The sequence below is a fragment of the Podarcis pityusensis genome (genome assembly GCF_964106645.2).
Source record: "Podarcis pityusensis genome assembly, chromosome: 2".
In the NCBI taxonomy this organism is placed as follows: Eukaryota; Metazoa; Chordata; class Lepidosauria; order Squamata; family Lacertidae; genus Podarcis; species Podarcis pityusensis.
Window position 1 is genome coordinate 54,466,882 of NC_138029.1, and position 21,062 is coordinate 54,487,943.

The 21,062-nt window shown below is 43.1% G+C and overlaps 1 protein-coding gene across 5 annotated transcripts in view; it reads left to right on the forward strand.

Moving 5' to 3' along the window:
- The window catches only part of PPP2R2B (protein phosphatase 2 regulatory subunit Bbeta), a 250,394-nt gene that overhangs the window by 190,836 nt on the left and 38,496 nt on the right, over nt 1-21,062 (forward strand). For all 5 annotated transcript variants that reach the window (XM_080997195.1, XM_080997196.1, XM_080997197.1 and 2 more), the window contains one exon: nt 19,832-20,009. In XM_080997195.1, coding sequence (XP_080853321.1) covers nt 19,832-20,009 — 178 coding nt within the window. The remainder of the gene's footprint in view (nt 1-19,831; nt 20,010-21,062) is intronic.

Here is a 21,062-nt window from a genome sequence, read left to right on the forward strand (position 1 = left end):
CCATAAATGATACATAAAAGGATTTATCAGTGATACACACACACACACACACACACACACACACACATCAGGTCCTCTGCTCAGCAATGTCTTACTATTCAAGAAATTATCAAACCAGCAAAACTTGATCTACGCCAGACTGACCTTAACAGGTGAAGTCACCTTCATTGCTCTTCAGAAACAGTAATCCACATGCAGCTTCAGTGAGTTGATCTCTTAGGAAAGTCTGATACCAACTGATTTATTTTATCTGCCAAGGATGCATCTTCTGCACAATTAACTTCGCCTTTGAGACTGGTCAAGATTAAGGGGAGGAAGGTGTAGAAAACAGCTGGTGAGTTGGCTGGAGGGATGTTCTAACAGTGGTCTGAACTGGCACATTTCATAGTAATTAAAATTCAGTAATGATTCAGCAATGATTCAGAGAGCACTATGGATATTCTTGTGAAAATAGTATATTAAGTTGACTCCATGGGTGGGGAAATGTCTGCTTTGCTGATTATGCTAAGGACTTGCATGATGGGGCAGCGCCACAGAGCTGCCCTGCCCAAAATTGGTGGTGCTGCAGCTTCTCTGGATGGCACCGGGGCAAGGCAGCGCAATGGTGATGTTGGAGCTGCATGGGCACATCAGTGGAGCCAATCCAGTGTCCCAATCCAGCTCCATCCAACTAAACTGCAGCGATGCCAGTGTTGAGAGGGCAGTGCCGCAACACAGTCCCACCCCATGAGCCGTTACTACTGAGAACAACCTCTAGCCGTGGAGAATTTAAGAGAGAGTGTAAGAAGATAAAGCTGTTGATTGGTGTACCCCATGCTGCCAGTGCCACTTGCTCATCCAGAAACAAGGATATATCTAAGAGTATCGCCAAGCTGCTAACTTGCATTTTGAGAACTGCAACAGGGCAGGCAAACACCTGCCATCACCACCTCTGCCGCATCTGTATTGTGTTTCAGTTTATTTATTTCAGCAGAGTCTTGTACAAAGACACACAGGGCTCATCCAGACTGCCTTTTGTGCTGTGTTTCTAGGCATAGCTCCAGACTGCCATTTGCTCCTATTAAGCACTGAAACACGGGTTTTCCAGGGGAAAGCGCCGGGACAAAAGCAACAGCAACACTTGGACATAGAGCTTTAAAAATACAGACCTATGCCTGGAAAGCTCAGTGCAAAAGGAAGTCTGGATGAGCCCTTAAGTGGACTTTGCAGCCTGTTTCCTTAGCCCTTTAAGGTCACAACCCAAACACCCAATCCACCACACTGTGGAAGTGTTGGATAGGGCAGAGGTCTCCCAGCCCTGATCAACTCTGCTGACTTCTGCCACGTAGCAAGAGTAGGACCACTCTGCTGACCTGAAGCTCCTGTCCCACCTGCCAGTAAAGCAGGCTGTCCATCATTGGGTTTCTTGCAGACAGCTCTGAAATGGGATACCATGGGGGGTCACTCAAAACATACCTTGTTTGAGGATTCCTTTTGTTTGGTTGCAAAATAGAGCCTGCCATCTATTATCTGGCTTCTGAATAATAATAATACCAGGCAAACCATACGCTTCACCTTGGTAATAAAAAGAGACTAGGGAGAGAAAATGAAACACAGGAGAAACGAGCCCCACCTTTTTATGCCATTTGGCAAAGGTTGTCCACTCCGCTGTTATGTCCTCTAAGGGCTGCAGAAGGCAGAGGACGGCAACATGAAAAGTTTGTGAAGAGCTGGACATATCAAGGCAAATCCAGTCTGTCTAATAACACAGCATTAAGCAAGGGAAAACACAATGGTTGATGGACAAACTTTTCATCTTGAATCCTGTGTGTGATGTGATTAAAATACAGGAAACTGAATATGTACACCCAATAATAATAAATTATTATTATTCCAGTTAAAGATTGCAAATGGGACCTGCTCAAAATAGGGAGCTGTCTGGGCCAAGTTAGCCAGCCACTAGCAATCTAGCCAAAATGGCTCACATATTTGACACATTCCTGTGAACAACTTAGTGGCTACCGTAGTGAGGATGTCTGATCAGGATTTGGTACTTTATCCTGTCACATCTGTAGTCTTCTCTTCTCTGTATGTATATTTTTTCCTTTAATACTTCATAGAGATATTCCCTCTCACAGACACACAGATTTCATCATCACTTACACAAAGGATGCTAAGAGTAAGAATAGTTATGTTGTAAGACTCATGGTGTTGCTCTTTTTGTTAGATGAGCATTTATTATGCAGCACAGAAATTTACACACACACACACACACACACTGCTGAGTAACATTATCATTTTAATGACAGATAGGGTAATTTGAAACATTTGGCTTTTTAAAAAGAATGAAGTGCCATAAAACTCAAGCAGCAGAACTAATCAATTTTGAATGATCAGATCATCATCAAACCAATGCAACAGAAATAATTAAAAAAAGGTTTCCTCCATTTGCAATAGGTACTTAAAATGGTTTTAAAAGAGTTCATTGGGCACCATTTGCATGCTCAGCTAATCTCATATAGAAATTCATTCCTTGCATATATGCTTACTTTGGCTTTTCTAGACTATGTCTAGAAATACCCATGCAAATATCTACATAGTGCAATAATCCAAAATTTATTTTGGGGCTCATCAAAGCAATCCATTGCTATTTTTTCCAAGCTACTGGAAAAGCTCAGAGCCTTTTGGGAGAGCTCATGAAGACCAAGCTTGTCCCTTGCCTTCTGTGCTGATCTTCCTCTTCCTCAAAGCTTGCCATGAATGCGGGAGAAGCAGAAGTGAAGCAGGGCACTGGTGCAGAAGGTTTCAGCAGCTGCATCAACTTCTTTAAGACCTAGTAACTCCTGAATTCTTCCGAGCATAATAAAGGAGTCTAAGGGGCATTCTGGATTTTTAAAAAGACTTCTTACTGGGTGTGTTTGTAGGTTAATATTGACTTGGCACCGTATATATGGAGTTAAGTGGATTTCTAGAAAGAATTAAATTTATAGTTGTTGTGTTTTTTTTAAAAAAATGAAATTTTAACAAAGATATTAAAAACTTAATTAAATGGGAATGTTCTTGAAATGACAGTGTGGGAATGCTTTGGAGACTAATAATGAAACCCCTTATGTCCCTTCATAGGAGAACTGGTCTATAGATTCCCCAAGGCCTTACTAAATGACCTTGAGGAACAGACAAGAAGGATATTCTCATTAATTATATAGAAGATGTTCATGGTCTGTAGCTCTTGGTTTTGATTTCACAATATCAATAGGTAAACAATAAGTTACAATCTGTAAATTCAAGAAGTCCAGCAGATAATTTGTCTTTAAGTTTATTGGGAAAATCAGTATTTACTTATCAGCAGAGATTTTTTTTTTTGCTGAAATCAAATGGATTAAGCATTTATTGAATAGGTTTAGCCCATTATTAACCACTATTTGTAGTTTAATTGGGTGTGGGATTTTGATAGCAGCCCGAATACCACAGAGACAAAGTCTGATAGCAGCCCTTAGTACCACAGGGACAAAATTTGGAATAAATTAATGAACTGAAGTTAGTGAGTGTAATGTCAGATTTGGTGTCAAACTCCCCCTGAGCCCTATTCAATGGTGAATTGAAAACACAGCTTGTAAAGACATTTCAGGAGGCTGGAACAACTCTAAGTGATAATTGCAAAAAGGGGGATAATAAACCTCTAGAGAGGGTTCATTATTGGGAAATCCAGCTAGAAAGTATTGAGGCTAGCCCTTCAACAGTCCAAATAGGCAAAGCCTCAGGGTTTGTCTCCCTAAAACAAACCATGAGTCATAAGCTGAGGATAAACCTTGTGGTTACAGTTCGTGGTTTGTTTAGAGTGAGTCAAGCTGCAAGCCTGATTTGGGGCATAAGGCTAAGCTGAACAATGGCATAGGGCGGCTCCTGGTAGTGCAGCAACAGCAGCAGCAGGACTGGGAGAACAGCAAAATGGGTGTCAGTTTTTGCACTGTATACCTGCCCGCTTGCCCGTTCACCTTCAGCCATAGTTTGGCTTAGTGTTAATGCTAGCAAGTCTGTTACTTTGAATTCTCATATATATTCGGTGCAATTTGTGGGCTCTAGGCAGGTTTTATCATTGCAAAAGTTAAGGAAAAGATTGAGACACTGAGAGAGTTGATCATACAATACATAGATACATTTTAAAGATTCTAGATAGGATCTCAGGTCCAGTTTTTCTTCTTTCTAGAATGCAGTGGAAGATAGGAGTGGGAAAGTGGGTAAACTCCTTGGCTCTAGTGGGTTTCCACCCACTAAAAAGCATACTTTCCATGCTATTTTCATCTCTCGGGTGAAATAACCCAGGTAGCTCTATCTTTTTCAGTGTATGTATATAGTATGTGTGCTTATTTTGTGGTGCAGTTTAGACATTAACATTACTGGGGGAAATGGCCCAAATATCCATTGGTTTGTTTTTTAACAGAGGCATTGAGATAGAGTCCTTTCATATGTATGATTTTACATGCTGATATTCACTTCCAGCTGCACTCCTTCTGCAAAATAAAGAAGCACATTGTACCAGTATGAATAAGAGTTATGACTGTGAAATTCTTATTTAAGGGGGGAAAAGAAGGGAGAAAAAGAGGCTTTTATTGCCTCTTTGCATTTTTTATTTGCTCTTGCCCTGGTCACGAGCTGGATCTTTTCTCTGCTACAGGCTCATTATTCATCCATTTAATATTTGTAAACTCAGCTTGGAGCTTCGATGACCAGAACTGACCTCCTGGAATTTTTCTCCTATTCATCTGATTTTCCACAGCAATTACACTGTCGGTATCTGTGTCTAGGCATACTGTAAAAACAATGTGCCCAACAGAATTATCAAGTGGAATTAGATTGCTATGACTTTGCATTTGATAACACAATTGTGCTTTTGCATAATTCTCCCTGATTAGTGAAACGAGAGGAAACTATCAATCTGGCAGATGAGTTTCCGTCTGCTGGCTCTTTTGGGGGGCAGGGGATAGGAGAAATATATCAGTGAGATCACTTGAAAGAATCATGCCTTTTAGGTACTGAATTGCTAAGCAGTCCATAAATCTATAGCTGTCGAGGTGGAATGGTCTCAACTGCTACCTACCACTGAAATTTTAAAACATGGAAAGGGACACGGTAAACATTATATATAACTATTCTAAGCAAATAGCAGGAATGTGCAGTGTGTCAGTATGAGACTTTTAGAGGTGATATTATTTAGACTTTCTGTTTCCTCAATCCACATTTGCTAGAGAATTCTTTTCTTACTTGGTCTGCCACTTATTTTCTGTTCTAAATTATCTGGTTTCTACCTTTTAAAATGCATATTTTTATTAATATATTGTGACTTGGGATTAAAGAGACCCACTGTCTTAAGAGGTGGTATTGCTGCCTGGATCATGCTTTAAAAAGAGCTTCAGGACCACCATTGCCTCATAGTGTCTAAATGTAGTCTTGGCTGGAAAAGTGGTTGTGTTTTCAGTAGGCTCACGTAAAGCATAGTTAGTCCATTTGCCCAAGACTCCAGAGTCGTCTTCTTATATGGACGCATAACAGAAGAGGCAGGCAGCGCACTGAAAGCAGACACATGTAGTGTGGCATTTACTTTATCAGTAGGTAGCTGGGGCACAGTGAACAGTGGCTTTGTATGTTATATTTCTGGGGGAAAGTAGGACAAAGTTGTCCATGGACTGCTTTGGGAAGCATCACAAGCAATACTGAAGGTAACTGAAAAATATTTCAGATTTTAAAACCCTTTAAGAGCAAAGGGAGGTGGAAGAGGCCATGGACTGGAAAAGCAGCAGGACACAGAATGCCAAGGTGACTGGTGTACAGTCTACAGATGTTGCTCCCAAGACAGTTTGTAGGAGATGAGGTGATGACTCAGGATGCCTGAACTGGGAGGATGAGGTTCCCAGCCTTTAGGCAGGTAAACCATGTTTTCTTTAGCAGCCAAAGCCCAATGCACACAACCAAACTGCACATGTGGGGAAAGTGGGATGAATGAATCCATTCCCAAATATCTAAACTACTAGACTGCTGTCATATGGCCCCAGCTTACAGCTCAGTATGCATTTACTAGGACATCACAAAGAGATCAAAGTGGAGGTTGAGTTGAAAGCCGGCTGTGTGTGAGCTTCTTAACATACCAATTTAATTGTGTGAATGTGTGCTAATTCAGTAGGTGTTCATAGGCGAGGGAAGGGACAAGGGAGATTGCGCTGCTTTTTTACTGAGTGGCAGAACATGGGAAGGGGTGTGTATGTGCTTGTGAGGTGTCCACTGCCACTAGGCTGAGGGATAGTGCCAGTGGGATGGGCTACATCATGCAGATGCCATAAAAAGGGGCACGGGGCATTTCCAGGGGAAATGTTCAAGGTGCCACATGCACTGTGCATTTTTATTGACCCCTTTCTTCTTTAGCCACTTTCCCGTCATTGCACAGGGACATCTCCCTCCTTTAGTGTAAAGTATTAAACAAGGGCTCCTTTATGTTACTCCCTGAACCACCAGTGATCTGTTTTCTGCTGCATACCTGGCAGGGTAATCTCGGTGCTACCTAGGCTGCACTACCACCTTTCCTGAACACTCAGTCAGCTGACACCAGAGGCCAATCCATGTTCACTGTTTCCTAATAAAACCTCAGAGCTTGCTGATCAATCTGATAACCTTGTTTCTGGTGTGAGTTCAGTGCCTAAGCCTCTCCTCCATGTCTTTGTTCACTTACCTTGGATCTTCATGAACCCTCCATCCCTCCCCACACCTATTTTGGATCATACATGAAATTCTGTCCCAGTTGCGTAGACAGCCAACTCCCTTCTCCTTTTGTCTGACTCTTGCTGAAGCCTAACATTTAGCCATTCCACCTCTTCTTCTGCCCCACAGCAGCGATTTCTCTCATTCTCTTTCAGCAGCCAGCTGCCTACACAGTGTTATGTCATGTACACTTTTTTAAAAAAGCAACCCTATTATTCTCTAAGGTTCATTTGGGTCCTCTTTTATACTTACATTAAAGCAGTTTCTTGCAGCGATTACTTCAGCTTTCTGTATTAATTAAGTTAAAAACTAATAGAAACAAATGCTAGCTCTTCCTATTTCCATCGCTGGCAGCACCTTTGTACTTTCCTTTCTTGATGGTCTGAACTGCCGGGCTCAGAGATTAGCCTGTGCTACTGAACATCTGTGTGGGAAGGCTTCAGAGATGTCAAAGAGAAAAGGAACGCAAGAGGCTAAGGACATCAAACCAAAGGGAAAAGGGCCCTTTTGAAAATTCATGACAGTCGAGAGTTTTTCGTGAAAGCTTCTCTTCAAGAAATGTGAGGACTTCGGTTGATGTTTTTGAGAGGCTCTGAAACACTGCAGGGGGTCCGAGAAGAGAAGTACAATGCCTGAGCTGCGTAATTGCTTGCAGTATTTGGTGTGTGGAAAAGGGAATCCGAATACAATATTCTATTTAATAGGGAAGAGCATAAATTCTGCCTGCCTTGAAGTGGAATGTGGGTCAGCAACAAAATGGGGGGGGGGCAGGCCATGGCTCCTGGATCATATACGGTGCAGGGTTCTGACACAGGATTTTATCACCTCAGAATGCATTTGGGTGATCACTTCCATGTTTCTTCCACACAAATTCTTTGTGTGCCGTTATACTTGGTCTTAAGGGCATTTTCAGTACAGCAATCCCTCACATGCATTTTACAGTTCTAAAAGGGACTCTACCGAATTTTGTTCTTCGATGCTGCTGTGCAGAGAGAGAGAGAGAGAGAGAGAGAATATATTTGAACCTTCTCTTAGATATTTTATCAGACACCAGCTCCTTGCCTCAGCCTGTCTACAAAATAACTTGGGGGTGGGGCAAAATGCATCTATTGCACTTTGTTTTGGATTAATTAATCTAATCTAAATGATAGACCAATGTGGTTTAGAACCTGTGTCTAGAATTGAGCATTGTCCTGTGGTGAACATCTTGTCAGCGCAACCCCTGCAGCCTGCCTGGTGGAACAGTCCCTTCCCCATGCTGTTCTGGGGGTTCTTCCAACATCCCTGAGCTAATTTCAGGGACACATGAGGGGCATGGAGAGAAAAAAAGGCAGGAAAGGCCCTGTTGCAAAAGCAAAAAACCCCGTGCACTGATTGGACTCATTAGCAGCCATCACTAGTTCGAGAAGTGAGTTGATATTTGTATATGTGCAGGGCTTCTCGGAGATGCCCAGGCGAAATTCAGATTTTGAGGTTCCTATAGGGGTGTATCCAGGGGTTGGCCCCCACCAAGGGCAGAGATCTGAGGGGAGGCATGAAAATCACATGTCTACACTCTGGCTCAGAGTGGCTAGGAGCCTGTCTGCTCCCTGGGCCACTCCTCCACTGCTCTGGGCAGCCAGGCAAGGCACGCTAGCTTCTTGGGGCACCTAGACCCCCCACAGCCGGCCAAGGGTGCAAGGGATGGGTGGTGGTGCTAATACAGCTTTTTGCCAACAGCGCAAGGAAGCCTAGGTATGCCACATCTCTGTAATAAAAATTACACCCCCGTGCCCCCACCCCCGTTCAAAAACCAAAAGCTGCTCTCTTGCTTGAAACTGTCAGTTTGGTCCGATGTGTATAAGAACAAGTTGCAAAACTTATCATATACCCCAAATTAACAAGGCCCCGTGCCAAACGGCCGGCTTCCATTCGCCCACGCGTGACTGCAATTATCATAAATGTCTAAAACACTTCCCTACTTGGGGAGCCTTGTATTACTATTCTGTATCTTAAATATATGGTGTTAACCATCACTGCTACACCATTTTCAGTAAAATTTATTTCTAGAAAAGCTAGGGAACAACCTTTGAAGAGAAGATGTGAAATTTTAGGGGGAGGGATTTTACCAAGCAGTATGATTGCATACCTGGGTTAAGTTTGTTATAAAAACTATGTTCACCTTAATGTAGTGGGTAACACACACACACACATGTTCATGAATGCACACAATAATAACCGTGATATCAAAAGACAGAATCATTTGAAGCAGTTCTCAGGTACAAAGACAAATATACACATGTAACATGCTTGCATAGCATGAGTACATGGAACAATCACAGCTTTTAACTGCAAATGATGTGCAGGACAAGGCCACTTGCATACATTTGGCAGGCAAAAACTGTGACTTGTGGGCATGATGAGCATTTTATCCTCATTAATCAGTTTCTAAGTTAAGGAATGAAGAGGTGGCTTTACACCTGGCTTTCCCCTCTGTAATATTCACCAAACTTTGTCAGTGAGCCATGCCCACCTTGCTCTTGAATAACCCAGGGGGAACATGGACTGAATGTGCAAGTTGATTCAGAGCAAGGAAGCCATAGCTATGCCGGTTTTCCCACTTCCCCTTTAAATTGCATCTCCGTAGACTGTATTGCAAAAGGCCATTTCGTGACGAAAACAGCAAAATACTGCTGTTCTTCCTTTCTTTGCAATCGGTTTTTATTTTATCAGCTGTGGGCAAATATCTGCATGTGCTCTGGTGCTGGGGCAGTTCAGTGTGCCAGGAGCATGCTCTGTAGTGCAGTGGTAATTGAAAAGCTCAACAGGACTCCTGCTGGCTGGTCTGTCAAGAACCACTAAGCACATTCATTAAAGCGAACAATGCTCCCTCTTCTGCTCTGTTTCACCACCTTTCCTGTGTGCTTGGCAACTGTGGCTGCAGTTTGAAAAGGGCATATTGGAAGACTCAATCTATCAACCAAGCTCAGGTGGCTGTTTCCATGTAAACACAAGCTATGCACTCCTTTCCCTGTCCCACAGCCCCAATATACTCCAATCTTCTTTTAACACCATCTCTCCCTTTATTTATTTCTGACCTAGAAATGAACTGATCTATAAACGGAAGACTAGATATGCATTATTTTATTGGCCCATGATTGGATCCTCCTTTGTCCTGAGCCCCTGGCCTACTGGCAGCAAGTTGGCATGCCAAGTCCAGGGGTCAAGCCACACAAGCAAAGAGCACAGTCCAAAATCCAAAGGACAGGAAACACAGTCCAGGGTCAATCCGTGTAGCCAAGTCTGAAGTCCAGCAGTCAGGATACAGTTGAGAGTCAAACCTGAAGCGCAGGCAGGCCCATAGAGGTCCAAGAGCATCCAAGCCAAAGTCCCTCAACATGGGCAGTTGAGCAGACACAACACTTCAGCTCTGCTTCCCTTGGGTACTTTGCATGCTGATTGCAGCATCTGGGCTTGATGAGGCATATGACCCTCACCTGCTGCAGCTGAGGAATCACACACCACCTCCCAGAGCTAGCGAGCTCCACCTGGCCAGCTAGGGAGCTGAGCTGAGGGCCCTTGCCTGCCTCAGCCTCCTTCAGTGCCTCTCCCACTGCTCCCTACGCCTCAGAGCCTGCCATATTTGTGGGGACAGGGGTCCCTCTGGCTCTGGTGATGGATCCTGCTGCTTCTGTACATTGACCTCCATCCCCTTGCCATCCTCCGTCACCCTGTGACTACGTCCATCCCCATCCCCTGCTTTCCCTGGTGTGTTCCAGCCCCAGCTACACCCCTCACCGGGATCATCTTCCTCCTCCCCATCGTCCGGCCAGTTCATGATATCCGAACTATGAAAGGTGGTGGTGGTTGTTCTAGTTGAATTAACAAAATGAGGAAGCCACATGAGTTAAAGACAACCAGAACTTTGCAGTTGTAAATGGCTCAAGGGGCAGGCTCTAGGAGTGTTTATGTGATAAATTGAGCATAGGAGTGCTTCAGCTTGTTGCTGAGCAGAGTTGTAAAACTTGACTTGGTTTAACATGGACATGCTGACTTTGAATGACTACTGATCTCTTAGCTGCACAGCTCATCACACACACATTAGCTTTGTTGATTCCCAAACAGGGCTTCAGCAGAATGCCCTTGTTCCATTCCACTATTGTTCCATGGGCTTCCTCAGTCCTTCCTTCCATCATAACATGGGGAGCGAGCCTGTGTGGCATAGTAGTTAGAGTGTCTAGTAGTAAGACCAGGGTTCAGGACTTCCGGGGTGGCGCCATCGGCAATGGCGGACTCCCTCTGAACCGGAGGGACCAGCTCCGCGCGAAACGGGTCTTTTCCGCTGCGGCGAAGCGGGGACCCTTTTAGAAATCACAGGCGGAGGAAGCCTGTGACCGTGGGACTCAGCGGGCACCTTTAGCGCCCCCCCAACCCGCAAAGGAACCCACTAACGGGCTCCGAAGCGAAGAGGGGGAAGTGGCGCGGTGCTGTGAGTCAATTGCTTTTTCTGTGGAGCGAAGCCGCATAGCCGTTGCCGGAGAGCGCTGCCTTTTTCCTGGGACAATTTGGCATCTAAAATAATCACCCGTGAGTACTTAAACATTGAACAATTGGACTTCAAATAAGAACTGGCGATTAGAAAGGAATTGGACTTAAAAATTTACCTTAATTTGGTACTGAAACAGGAAGGTCTAAATAGGAAGTCAGCCTTCCGTTTCCTTGTAGTCAGAAGAAAGCAAAGACAACGTAAACTAGAGCTTAGAAAATCACTTTCAAAGGATTGGTTTTCACCATTTAAAATCGTTGAACCCCCCTTCGGTAGCAGGAGAAGAAGGGGCATCTTTTTTGGACTATTTAAACCTGCAGAAGTGAGTTTAAAGTAAAGTAACTTTCCACCGTCCTGATCCTGGAGCGGGGTGTCAGAATTGACGTTTGAAGCTCATTGACCAGAGACAAATGTTTTTGACAGATAGTTAAAAGAAGAGTAACATTGTGATTCCACTGTTTCCTTTCGCATTTTAAAGGAACAAATATTGACAAAATATCTTTAAAAAAAGAAACTTTGTTGCTATTGTCCTTAAAAGAAAGAACAACCATAAGTTTTCCCCCTAGAGGGGGACTGGGAAACAGTAACTAATTCTAGGGAGCTTGCAGCTGCCACAGATTACAACCGTGGGAAAGGACTTATGACCTTGCAGGACAATGTTTTCAGAAGCACTGTTGGGTGCTTTCTGTAAAATAAATGCTCTATTGGATCAGTTAAGTCAGAAGACGGATTTGATGACTAATGCGGCCAGAACATTTGAACAGGTAGTGGGAAACTATATGGAGCCCACCCAGGAACTTAAACAGGAGTGTGCCATGACAGAACAGTTGAGAGAAGAGGATGTTGCTGAATCTTGGGCACCAGAAAGGGAGGAACTTTTGGCCCTGCAGGAAAATGAGCCTTTGGATTTGACAAATGAACTTGGAAAAAACCAGATTTGGAAAGATAAAGTTTGGATTGATTTGGAAATGGGGGGTTGGACTGACCCCCCTATGCAGAGATGTTTGGACTTTCCGAGTCTGGCAATGGGCCGTCAGATGTTTGGAGCTGTGGGGGCTCCCAATTTTGGAGGGTATTTCAAACATGTCTTAAAATACCACATGGAGTCTAGTCTGGACTATGGGAAAGGGGCTGATTTGTTGAAAAGGGTCAAAAACACTACCAAGCTGGAGTTCCCACGAGTGAAAGGAAAATATGAAGAAGAGCTGTGGAAGGGACATGGAAGAGACTTGAAGGCCTCGGATATAAGATCACCAGGTTAATGTGCCAGACTAATGGGATAAAAAGGACTAACAAACCCGGGACCAGGAGGAAGGGACGCTGGAAGAAGATTGGATTGTTCTTATTTCTTTTTTCTATCATTAGGAATGTTTTATAAAATTGATGAATGTTAGAAAAATGTTGAAATGAAATTACTTGGCTCTTGTAAAAATGTTTAAAGAATTAGGTAAAAAGGTAATGGTTATGAGAAGTTGGTAAAAATAAGATTTAAGTCTTAAGCTTTAAGGTTTTTTATAAGATAAGATGAAAATAGAGTAAGGCAATGTAATGACAGAATACTATGAATTATAGAAAGGATTTGCTGTGACAACTATTAATCAAGATACAAGAAAAGGGAGGAGGAGGAGGTCATAGAAAGAAGGTAATGAAAGTGGAGAATTTGAAAATGATGGTTTTATTTTTTTTTCTGTTTTGTCTTTTTTCTTTGTAATTTAAAAAAAAACTCTTTTTTCAATAAATATCATTAAACAAAAAAAAAAGACCAGGGTTCAAATCTTCACGCAGCTTACTGAGTGACCTTGGACCAGGAATTCTGTTTGAGCCTATCCTATCTGACAGGGTTGTTGTTGTAAGGATAAAATGGAGACAGGCTGTGCATGCTTCTGTGGAACCCCGGGGGGGGGGGGCGGGACTGGCTTACAGCTATTTCCTTCAGTGTTTTCAAAGGGACCCTGAGGATCGTCTAGTCCAACCCCCTGCAATGCAGGCATATGCAGCTGTCCCATACAGGGATTGAACCTGCAACCTAACCAGGCTCTGCCCTTTCCAGTTTGCATAAGTGGTTGTACACATAAGGGGAAAAGATTTGGAGGGAAAGTTGCAGCAAGCTGCATATCTACAGAGGAAATGCTGTATAAGTCTTGAAATTAAAACACACACAAAAACAGCAGGTGCTGAAAGTGATGGTCCAGATCTACAAGAGTACACTTAATAATCAACACTGTGTTTTCTCAGACTGCTGCTGCCATTTTGCTGGAACCTTGAGGGTGTGGAGAGATCACATAGGTATATAGCAGTGGTGGCGAACCTATGGCTTGTGTGCCAGAGAGGGCACTCAGAGCCCTCTCTGTGGGCACGCGTGCCATCGCCCCAGCAGGGCCGTAGCTTCCGTGCTGGGGGTAGGGGAAGAGGAGAGGAGGGTTTGTGCACGCCCAAAGCCTACAGCACCAGGGCCTGGTGAGCGAGTGGCTGAACAGGCATTGACTTTTGATGTGCCCGGGCCTCCCGCCAGTATGTTTTTCCTACTCGGGAGTAAGCTGCCTTGAGTTCAGCAGGGCTTAACTCCCAGGTCAGTAAGCGTATAAAGACGGCAACCTAAGGAGGGTATGCTGGGTTTACATGTTCGCTGGGCTTTCCTGTGTAAGCCAACAGAGAAATTCATTCCCTGGAGGCTGAGATCAAACAGCAGCCAAAGAAACAGTGGTAGTAATAATAATAATAATAATAATAATAATAATAATAATAATTTATTATTATTATTATTATTATTATTATTATTATTATTATTACTACTCCCATCTGGCTGCGTTTATTTATTTATATTTATTTGTATGTGCACACGCAGGCAATCATTATTATCTCATAATAAGGAGAGGGTGGCTCTTAGTACAGCCCTCCAGTGTACAGCCACTAGTGGCCAAAATTGTGGAACCTTCCGGAAAAAATGTATTTCCGAGGTTTGATGGCTCATAACACCACTTTGTTTTGGAGTAATACCAGTGCTTTTTTTCCTGTGGGGATGCAGGGGGAAGCATACCCCTAAACATTTTGTGAATTTATTGGGAGAAGAAATTTACTGTATTTATTTTTTCTGATTTGAACTATATTTATTTTTCTCCAGTGGTAATTTCTTGAGTCACAATGAGAGTACCCCTAAACATTTTTTTTGAAGAAAAAAAAAGCAGTTATACCATAAAATTATATATCAATGGAAAGACAATAAGAATGTAATGCAGTAACTTCTATGAAGGATTATTTATTTCAACAGCAGTCATAAAGAAGAAACTGAAACACACAGAAAAAAAATGAGGTATACAGGTTAAATTGCCGTTTTGGCACTTGCGATAAATAAGTGGGTTTTGGGTTGCAGTTTGGGCACTCAGTCTCTAAAAGGTTCGCCATCACTGGTATATAGGAACCAGAAGCTGCCTTATATTGAGTCAAAACATTGCTCCAATTAGCTCATAATTGTCTCTGCACTGCTCTCCAGGGTTTCAGGCAAGAGTGTCCCTCAGTCCTACCTGGAGATGCCAGGGATTAAACCGGGAACCTTGTGGATGCAAAGCCCTTCTCCATGAGTCTTTCCCATCTGATCATTTCCCTCCCCTTCCCCTGGGTAACAGTTGGTTGGATACCATCAGACAAATTGGTGACAGCAATAAGCCCGTTCACGTATTTTGTTCAGTTCTATGATTATAGTATTTCTGATGTGGAGGACTTGCAGAGGGAAACAGCAAGCAACAAAAGGCAGGGGAAGAAATGACACTAGGGTTGAATGTGTGAGTTTAGAAGGAAGGAGAACGCCTGGGGGAAGCAGAGGCTTGTAATTAGATTGCAAGTTTATCTTTATGCAGGAAGGTGTCTCCTCTCACTTCATAGGAATGGCCCAATAAGGCAAAGGCACAGGGAGCGTGAAATTGTAAGCCTACCATGATAATAGTCCTTGATGAATATTCTGTCTGCAAAATATTAATCCCCAGGCAGCACTGGCCGGTTATTCCTACTGTTGACAGCATAGGCAATGCCTTCTAGAAAGAGAAAGAGGAGGGGAGGAAAAGACATAGAAGAGGAAGGCTTAGCACCTAGAGCTCCATTTGAAGTTGGTGCTTACTATCTCACAGCATTCACACACACCCAGTGCTGCCCAGATATTCTGTCTAGACAGGTGATGTTTTAACAATTTAATAAAATGGTTCTGTTGAGCACGACAGGAGGGGGTATCAGGTGCTGTACCCTGAGCCACATAGGCTTGCTGAGTTCATGACTGCACAGGAATAAATTGGGCTCTCTCTCTTCATGTTAATGGGGTCAAGATAAAGCTCAATAGGAGCTTGATCAATGGCATCTGATGGCATTCAGATCAATGTCTACATCTATTGCCACATAGTTAAAAAAAGAATGCACTCTCACATGTTATTCCAACGTGTAAAAATACATTTAGATGTGGGTTAAACGTGACAGCACATAAAACTGGGTAGTTTCAAGAGAAGGCCCACGAACCCAGTGAGATTTGAGAAGCAGCTTTGAAATTCACTGGGCTTCTCTCTTCCTCTGTTGTCATTCTCACGCTGCATTTACATCACTCAGTTTTAAAATGCAGGATACAGCGTTTCAGAGGAAAATACTGCTACATCTCACAGAAAAGCCACACGGAGTCATAAGTGTTATGTATAAAACAGAAAAAGGAAACACAATTAGATGACTGGGCCAAAGTCGCACAGCAGATATTGTGAGCAGATTCCTCCATGCAGAGCAGCACATTCACCTTGCGATTCTTCCTTTCTGCCAACTATGCTTTTTACACCGCAGTGATTTGAGAAGACTGCTTTTGAATGCTGAAAGCGAGTCTCTATCTATAAAGTACAAGGACAAACCATGTCTGACTAAGCATTTGTTTCAATTGGGAATATAGCCCCCCTCAAGGAACCTGTTTTAAAAACTCAGACGAAAAGTACAGTCATACCTCATATTACATCCGCTTCATGTTACGTTCTTTCAGGTTACGTCCCACAGTGACCCGGAAGTACCGGAAAGGGTTACTTCCGGGTTTCACCGCTCACACATGTGCAGAAGCGCAAAATGACATCACACACATGCGCAGAAGCGGTGAATCGCAACCCGCACGTGCACAGACGCGCCGCTGCAGGTTGCGCTCTTTTCATGTTGCGAATGGGCCTCCAGAACGGATCCCGTTCACAACCAGAGGTATCACTGTAGTAAAACAGCTAGAGCTTGTACACAAATGGGCTTTCAAAATTCTCCATCCTATGTGGAGCAGGGTGGGATGGGATGGGGGAAGGAATTTCAAAAAAATTCCCCTGGGGAACATTTTCCCCTGCTGCAACATTTTTGTGAGGGTAGGGTGCCAGTATCACGGTTTCTTTCATTCCACCCCCCCCCAACAGTTTTTAGGAGGGTGTGGCTGCTGCTATGAGTAGCAACAGAAGCAACTGTGTTAGCAGCCTGGCCACCATTTTGAATCCTCCACAGTGTGTCCTGGACCTAAGAAGGAGTGGGGTTGTGGAAAAAATAGCTACTATAAAAAATAAGGGAATTTGTGAAGTAGGTTTTGTGTACTAGGAAGTGAGGGAGAAAAGGGGGGCCCTCACAATTTCTCAGGAAAAATGTCTTCTGGGAAATTTCAGCTTAGCTCTAAAAAGAACAGCAGCAGTTATCCTGATGCGATTCCTCCTTTCTTTCCTGGGATGCTTTCAATTTGGGGTTAATTGCTGCCTGAAGAAATGCAATTCTGATAGGCAAAAAGAGGAAGGCCATATCCCCTTGCTTTCTGAACCACACCCACCACTGAACCGTGGCAGAAAGCGAATTTTACAGTGCAAAAGAGGATTAGTGCTCCATTAACTTTGGAAGGAGGAAAAATCCTCACCAGATGAGAAGAAAGGGGTTGGAAACTGCATGTGGAGGCATGTGATCACTTTCATGCCATCTGCATGGAAGCAATATTTTGTGCTCCATCACTACACACACACACACACACACACACACACACGATTGGCATTTTCATTCCCCCTTCTAGAAACACAAAATAATTTAAATTGTTAGTTGGTTTATTTTATTTGACAGCCTGTGTAGGGTCTTGATTTGGTTTGTTACACTGAATTACCCTTTCATAATGGGCATATAGATACTGCCCCCAGGTTACTCTTGTAATTGAATAAGGAATATATTTAAGGACCTGTCTGTGTTGGTTAAGAATGTCGTGACTGTACTAGTTAAGAGAAGGGTGGCTTAAGTAGAAACCTAATAGTAAAAGAGCCATGTGCTAAGTTTTAATTGCTATCTTAAAACGATCCATTTACTTGTGACCATCATTGACTAGACAGGTCTGAGATCCATTTCGCACGTTCTCTCCAGTGCAGTTTCAGAATGGAAGGGAATAGGTAATGGGTGGATGGGGTCTTAGAAATCAGGGCACATAAAGGAGAAAATTGCTGATCATGGTGTTTTTCTGATGCAGATAAGAAGACATCACCCTGCCATTCGCGCATCATGGTTTGTAGGGCAAGGTCTAGTTCTACTCACCCACATGCACATTTTGTGGTAAAAATGTGACACTCCTACCCTGCCAGTTTTAGATGTAAATAGGGCAGATGCATGAATGAACTATCGTTGCTCCTCCCATTGCATCCCATTTGTGAGCTCTGATACCTTCCCCATCCCCCCCCCCCCAAAGTTAGTCCTGGAGAACATTATTGGCTTTAAGAAGTTACCTCTTTCTGCATAGCTCCATCCCTTTCCCACCCTAGGATGCATTTCCTTGCATTATGCTAGAGTGGACTGGGCCTTCATTTATGAAGTCTTGAATATATTTTAGAATATTTGATCACCACAACTGGAAGATGGGACCAATTATACACTCCCAGCTACAACAAATGGATGGTGGTTTTGACCATCAGGCATATTGGTTGGTTGCTTGTTAAACATTACCATGGTCTCATAAAGACCAAGAAACACCATCTAATCCTGACTACACACTTTATAATAATAATTTGTTATTTATACCCCATCCATCTGGCTGGGTTTCCCCAGCCATTCTGAACAGCTCCCAACAGAATTGATGATAATAATAGTAATTAAAAACAATAAAACATCAGATATTAAAAACTTCCCTAAACAGGGCTGCCTTTAGATGTTTTCTAAAAGTCAGATAGTTGTTTATTTCCTTGACATCTGATGGGAGGTATTCCACAGGGTGGGCGCCACTACCAAGAAGGCCCTCTGCCTGGTTCCCTGTAACCTCACTTCTCGCAGTGCGGGAACTGCCAGAAGGCCCTCAGAGCTGGACCTCAGTGTCCAATGTCCTTTGCACCTGTTGGACCATTTAGATTTTCTGTTCCCAGTAACATGCCCTCCCTTGTAGAATTCTGATTATTCTTATGCAGAGTAAATGCATAACAAAGATGTCAATATAAACTGTACTTGTGGACTGGCTCATTTACCACTGTGTTTACTGCGGTTGAGCCAATTTGTCTACCCTACTCATTGATTGATTGATTCTTCCTAATTGTGGGAAACTCGGGGTTTTGTTTTTTTGAGTGAACAGCAGTAAGAAAACCAATTAAGACACACCTTTCCCACATAATTTCACAGGGCTAAGTAAGAATCTTATGGTGAAGCCCTTAATTTTGATGTTTGTTTGTTTCTAGGGAAATCTGATATGACCATAGAACCCTTTAACTTCTGAAAACCATCACGTTTCTCTTGACAGCCTCAATGGCTGCTTTCTCCCTGCAGTCTCTGGGCAAAATGCTGGGCCATGTCCCCAGATGGCTGCGCCAAGTCCTTCAACAGCAAACGATGCATCATTGAATGTGTCAGGCTGAATTAGAAAGCAGGCTCATCACATTAATCTCAGACTCTGAGCTGGCAGTTCCTATGTTCTAGTGTCACTTGATCCTGGCTGTCATATCCCCGTCTCCACCTCCACAGCCATGGGAAATCTCCCCAGGCAGCATACAGACAATAATGCACAGTAATGAAATTGCTGGAGGAAATACTGCATTGGCATTGGCCACCATTGGCTGACACCTTTCTGTTATGTTAAAGTTTCCTTATATAGTTGAAGGTTCATCAACTGATATCTTACTGGAGTATACTTAAGAAGCATTGGAGTGGGGAAACTTATGCCATGTGCTTTTGTGTTATGTTGTTATACCCACCCCAGTTCTTCTACATGATGGGAAGAAGGAATTAAAGGTTGCTCACAGGGCGTGGAATCTCTACTAACCTTAAGATTTATTTATTTGTGGGATTTGTACTTCACCCTTTAGTCACAAAGGTTCTTAAAGCATCTTACCAAAACCAGTGCTAAGATGGTCCCTGCCCTTAGGCTCACAGTCTAAAAAGACATGACACATGAGGAAAGGGGAATAGGAAGGAGGAGGAAAAAGCAAGTTCAAATTCTTAATGTTGCTGTTCTTCTAACCCAGCATAAGAACCCAGTTCTGATAACCATATATGTTGCTTACAGAAAACTGGTTGCAGTATATGATACTTTCTTTGATGGTAGACTATTTTTTCTCATTGATTAACCCCTTTTGTTTCTTGTCTTGACAGGTACCTGTGCTAAGGCCCATGGATTTAATGGTGGAGGCGACTCCCAGGAGAGTATTCGCAAATGCACACACATATCACATCAACTCCATATCTGTGAACAGTGACTATGAAACTTACATGTCAGCGGATGACTTGAGGATAAACTTGTGGAACTTTGAAATAACCAATCAAAGTTTTAGTATCCTTTGCTGCATGAATCTGGCTGGAGTTGCCATCCAATCAGAAGAGAGCCCTGTTCTGAGAAGGCACCGCTTGCTTGAACCTCAAGTTTGCACCTCTTGAATGGTTGGTTTGTTGTGTCCTTAAAGTGCATTTTACAACTGTACTTGTCTTAGTCCCCCACCTGCCTTTAGCCTGCAGACAAATGTTTACTCAGAAGTGAGGCAAACCCTGAGCACCTTATAAAAAGTTCTACATGTGCCCAAGACCTTCTTTACTGACTAACCTTATGGCATTTGTATGATACGCCATAACCTAAAGTTCTCTCGGTAGCTTACAAACAATTAGAAAAACAAACAATTGAAATACAAAGTAAAACTTGAAACCATTTTTGTCAGCTGTAGCCATTCAGTATGAAGGAAATGTCTTCCTTACCTCTCAGTTTAGCTAGGTAAATTGTGGACTGCTTCCCTCTGGTAACTGCATTGGAGAAAGGGGGTGGGAGAGTCTTAAGGTCTTTGCAAGAGAGTAAAGAAGGGGAATATGAAGGACAACAAAAACACCTGGGACTAGTATTGCCTGAGTTAAGAAATGACAGAGGAGGGTGGCAAGCATATTTCTCCAAAGCACTTTCTGTAGGTAAAGTGGTTTACTGGGGGTTGCAGTTTGAGTTCATATTCTTCCCCCTTAAAGTATAGAGTTATATTGAGAGTTCAGAGAATTCTGTGGTTCTGGTACAAGTTTCCAAATGGATAATGCAGTGACCTTGCATATACAGAGTTGCCAGAGCTGTGTGGGAAGATGCCATTGGGACACAACTCTCATGTGTGGTATTGATAGTATCACCCAGGGAAAGGACTGTAGTTCCAGAGCATCTGGTTTACGTGCAGAAGGCCCCATGTTCAATCCCCAGCATCTCCTGGTAGGAGCCACTGCTAATCAGTGTAGACAGTAGTGAGTTGAATGGCCCAGTGGCCTGTCTCCATATAAAGCAGCTTCGGTTTGTTCATGTTTTCATTAGCTTATCAGATAAAGCTATAATCCTAAAGACACCATTGATTTCAGTAAGACT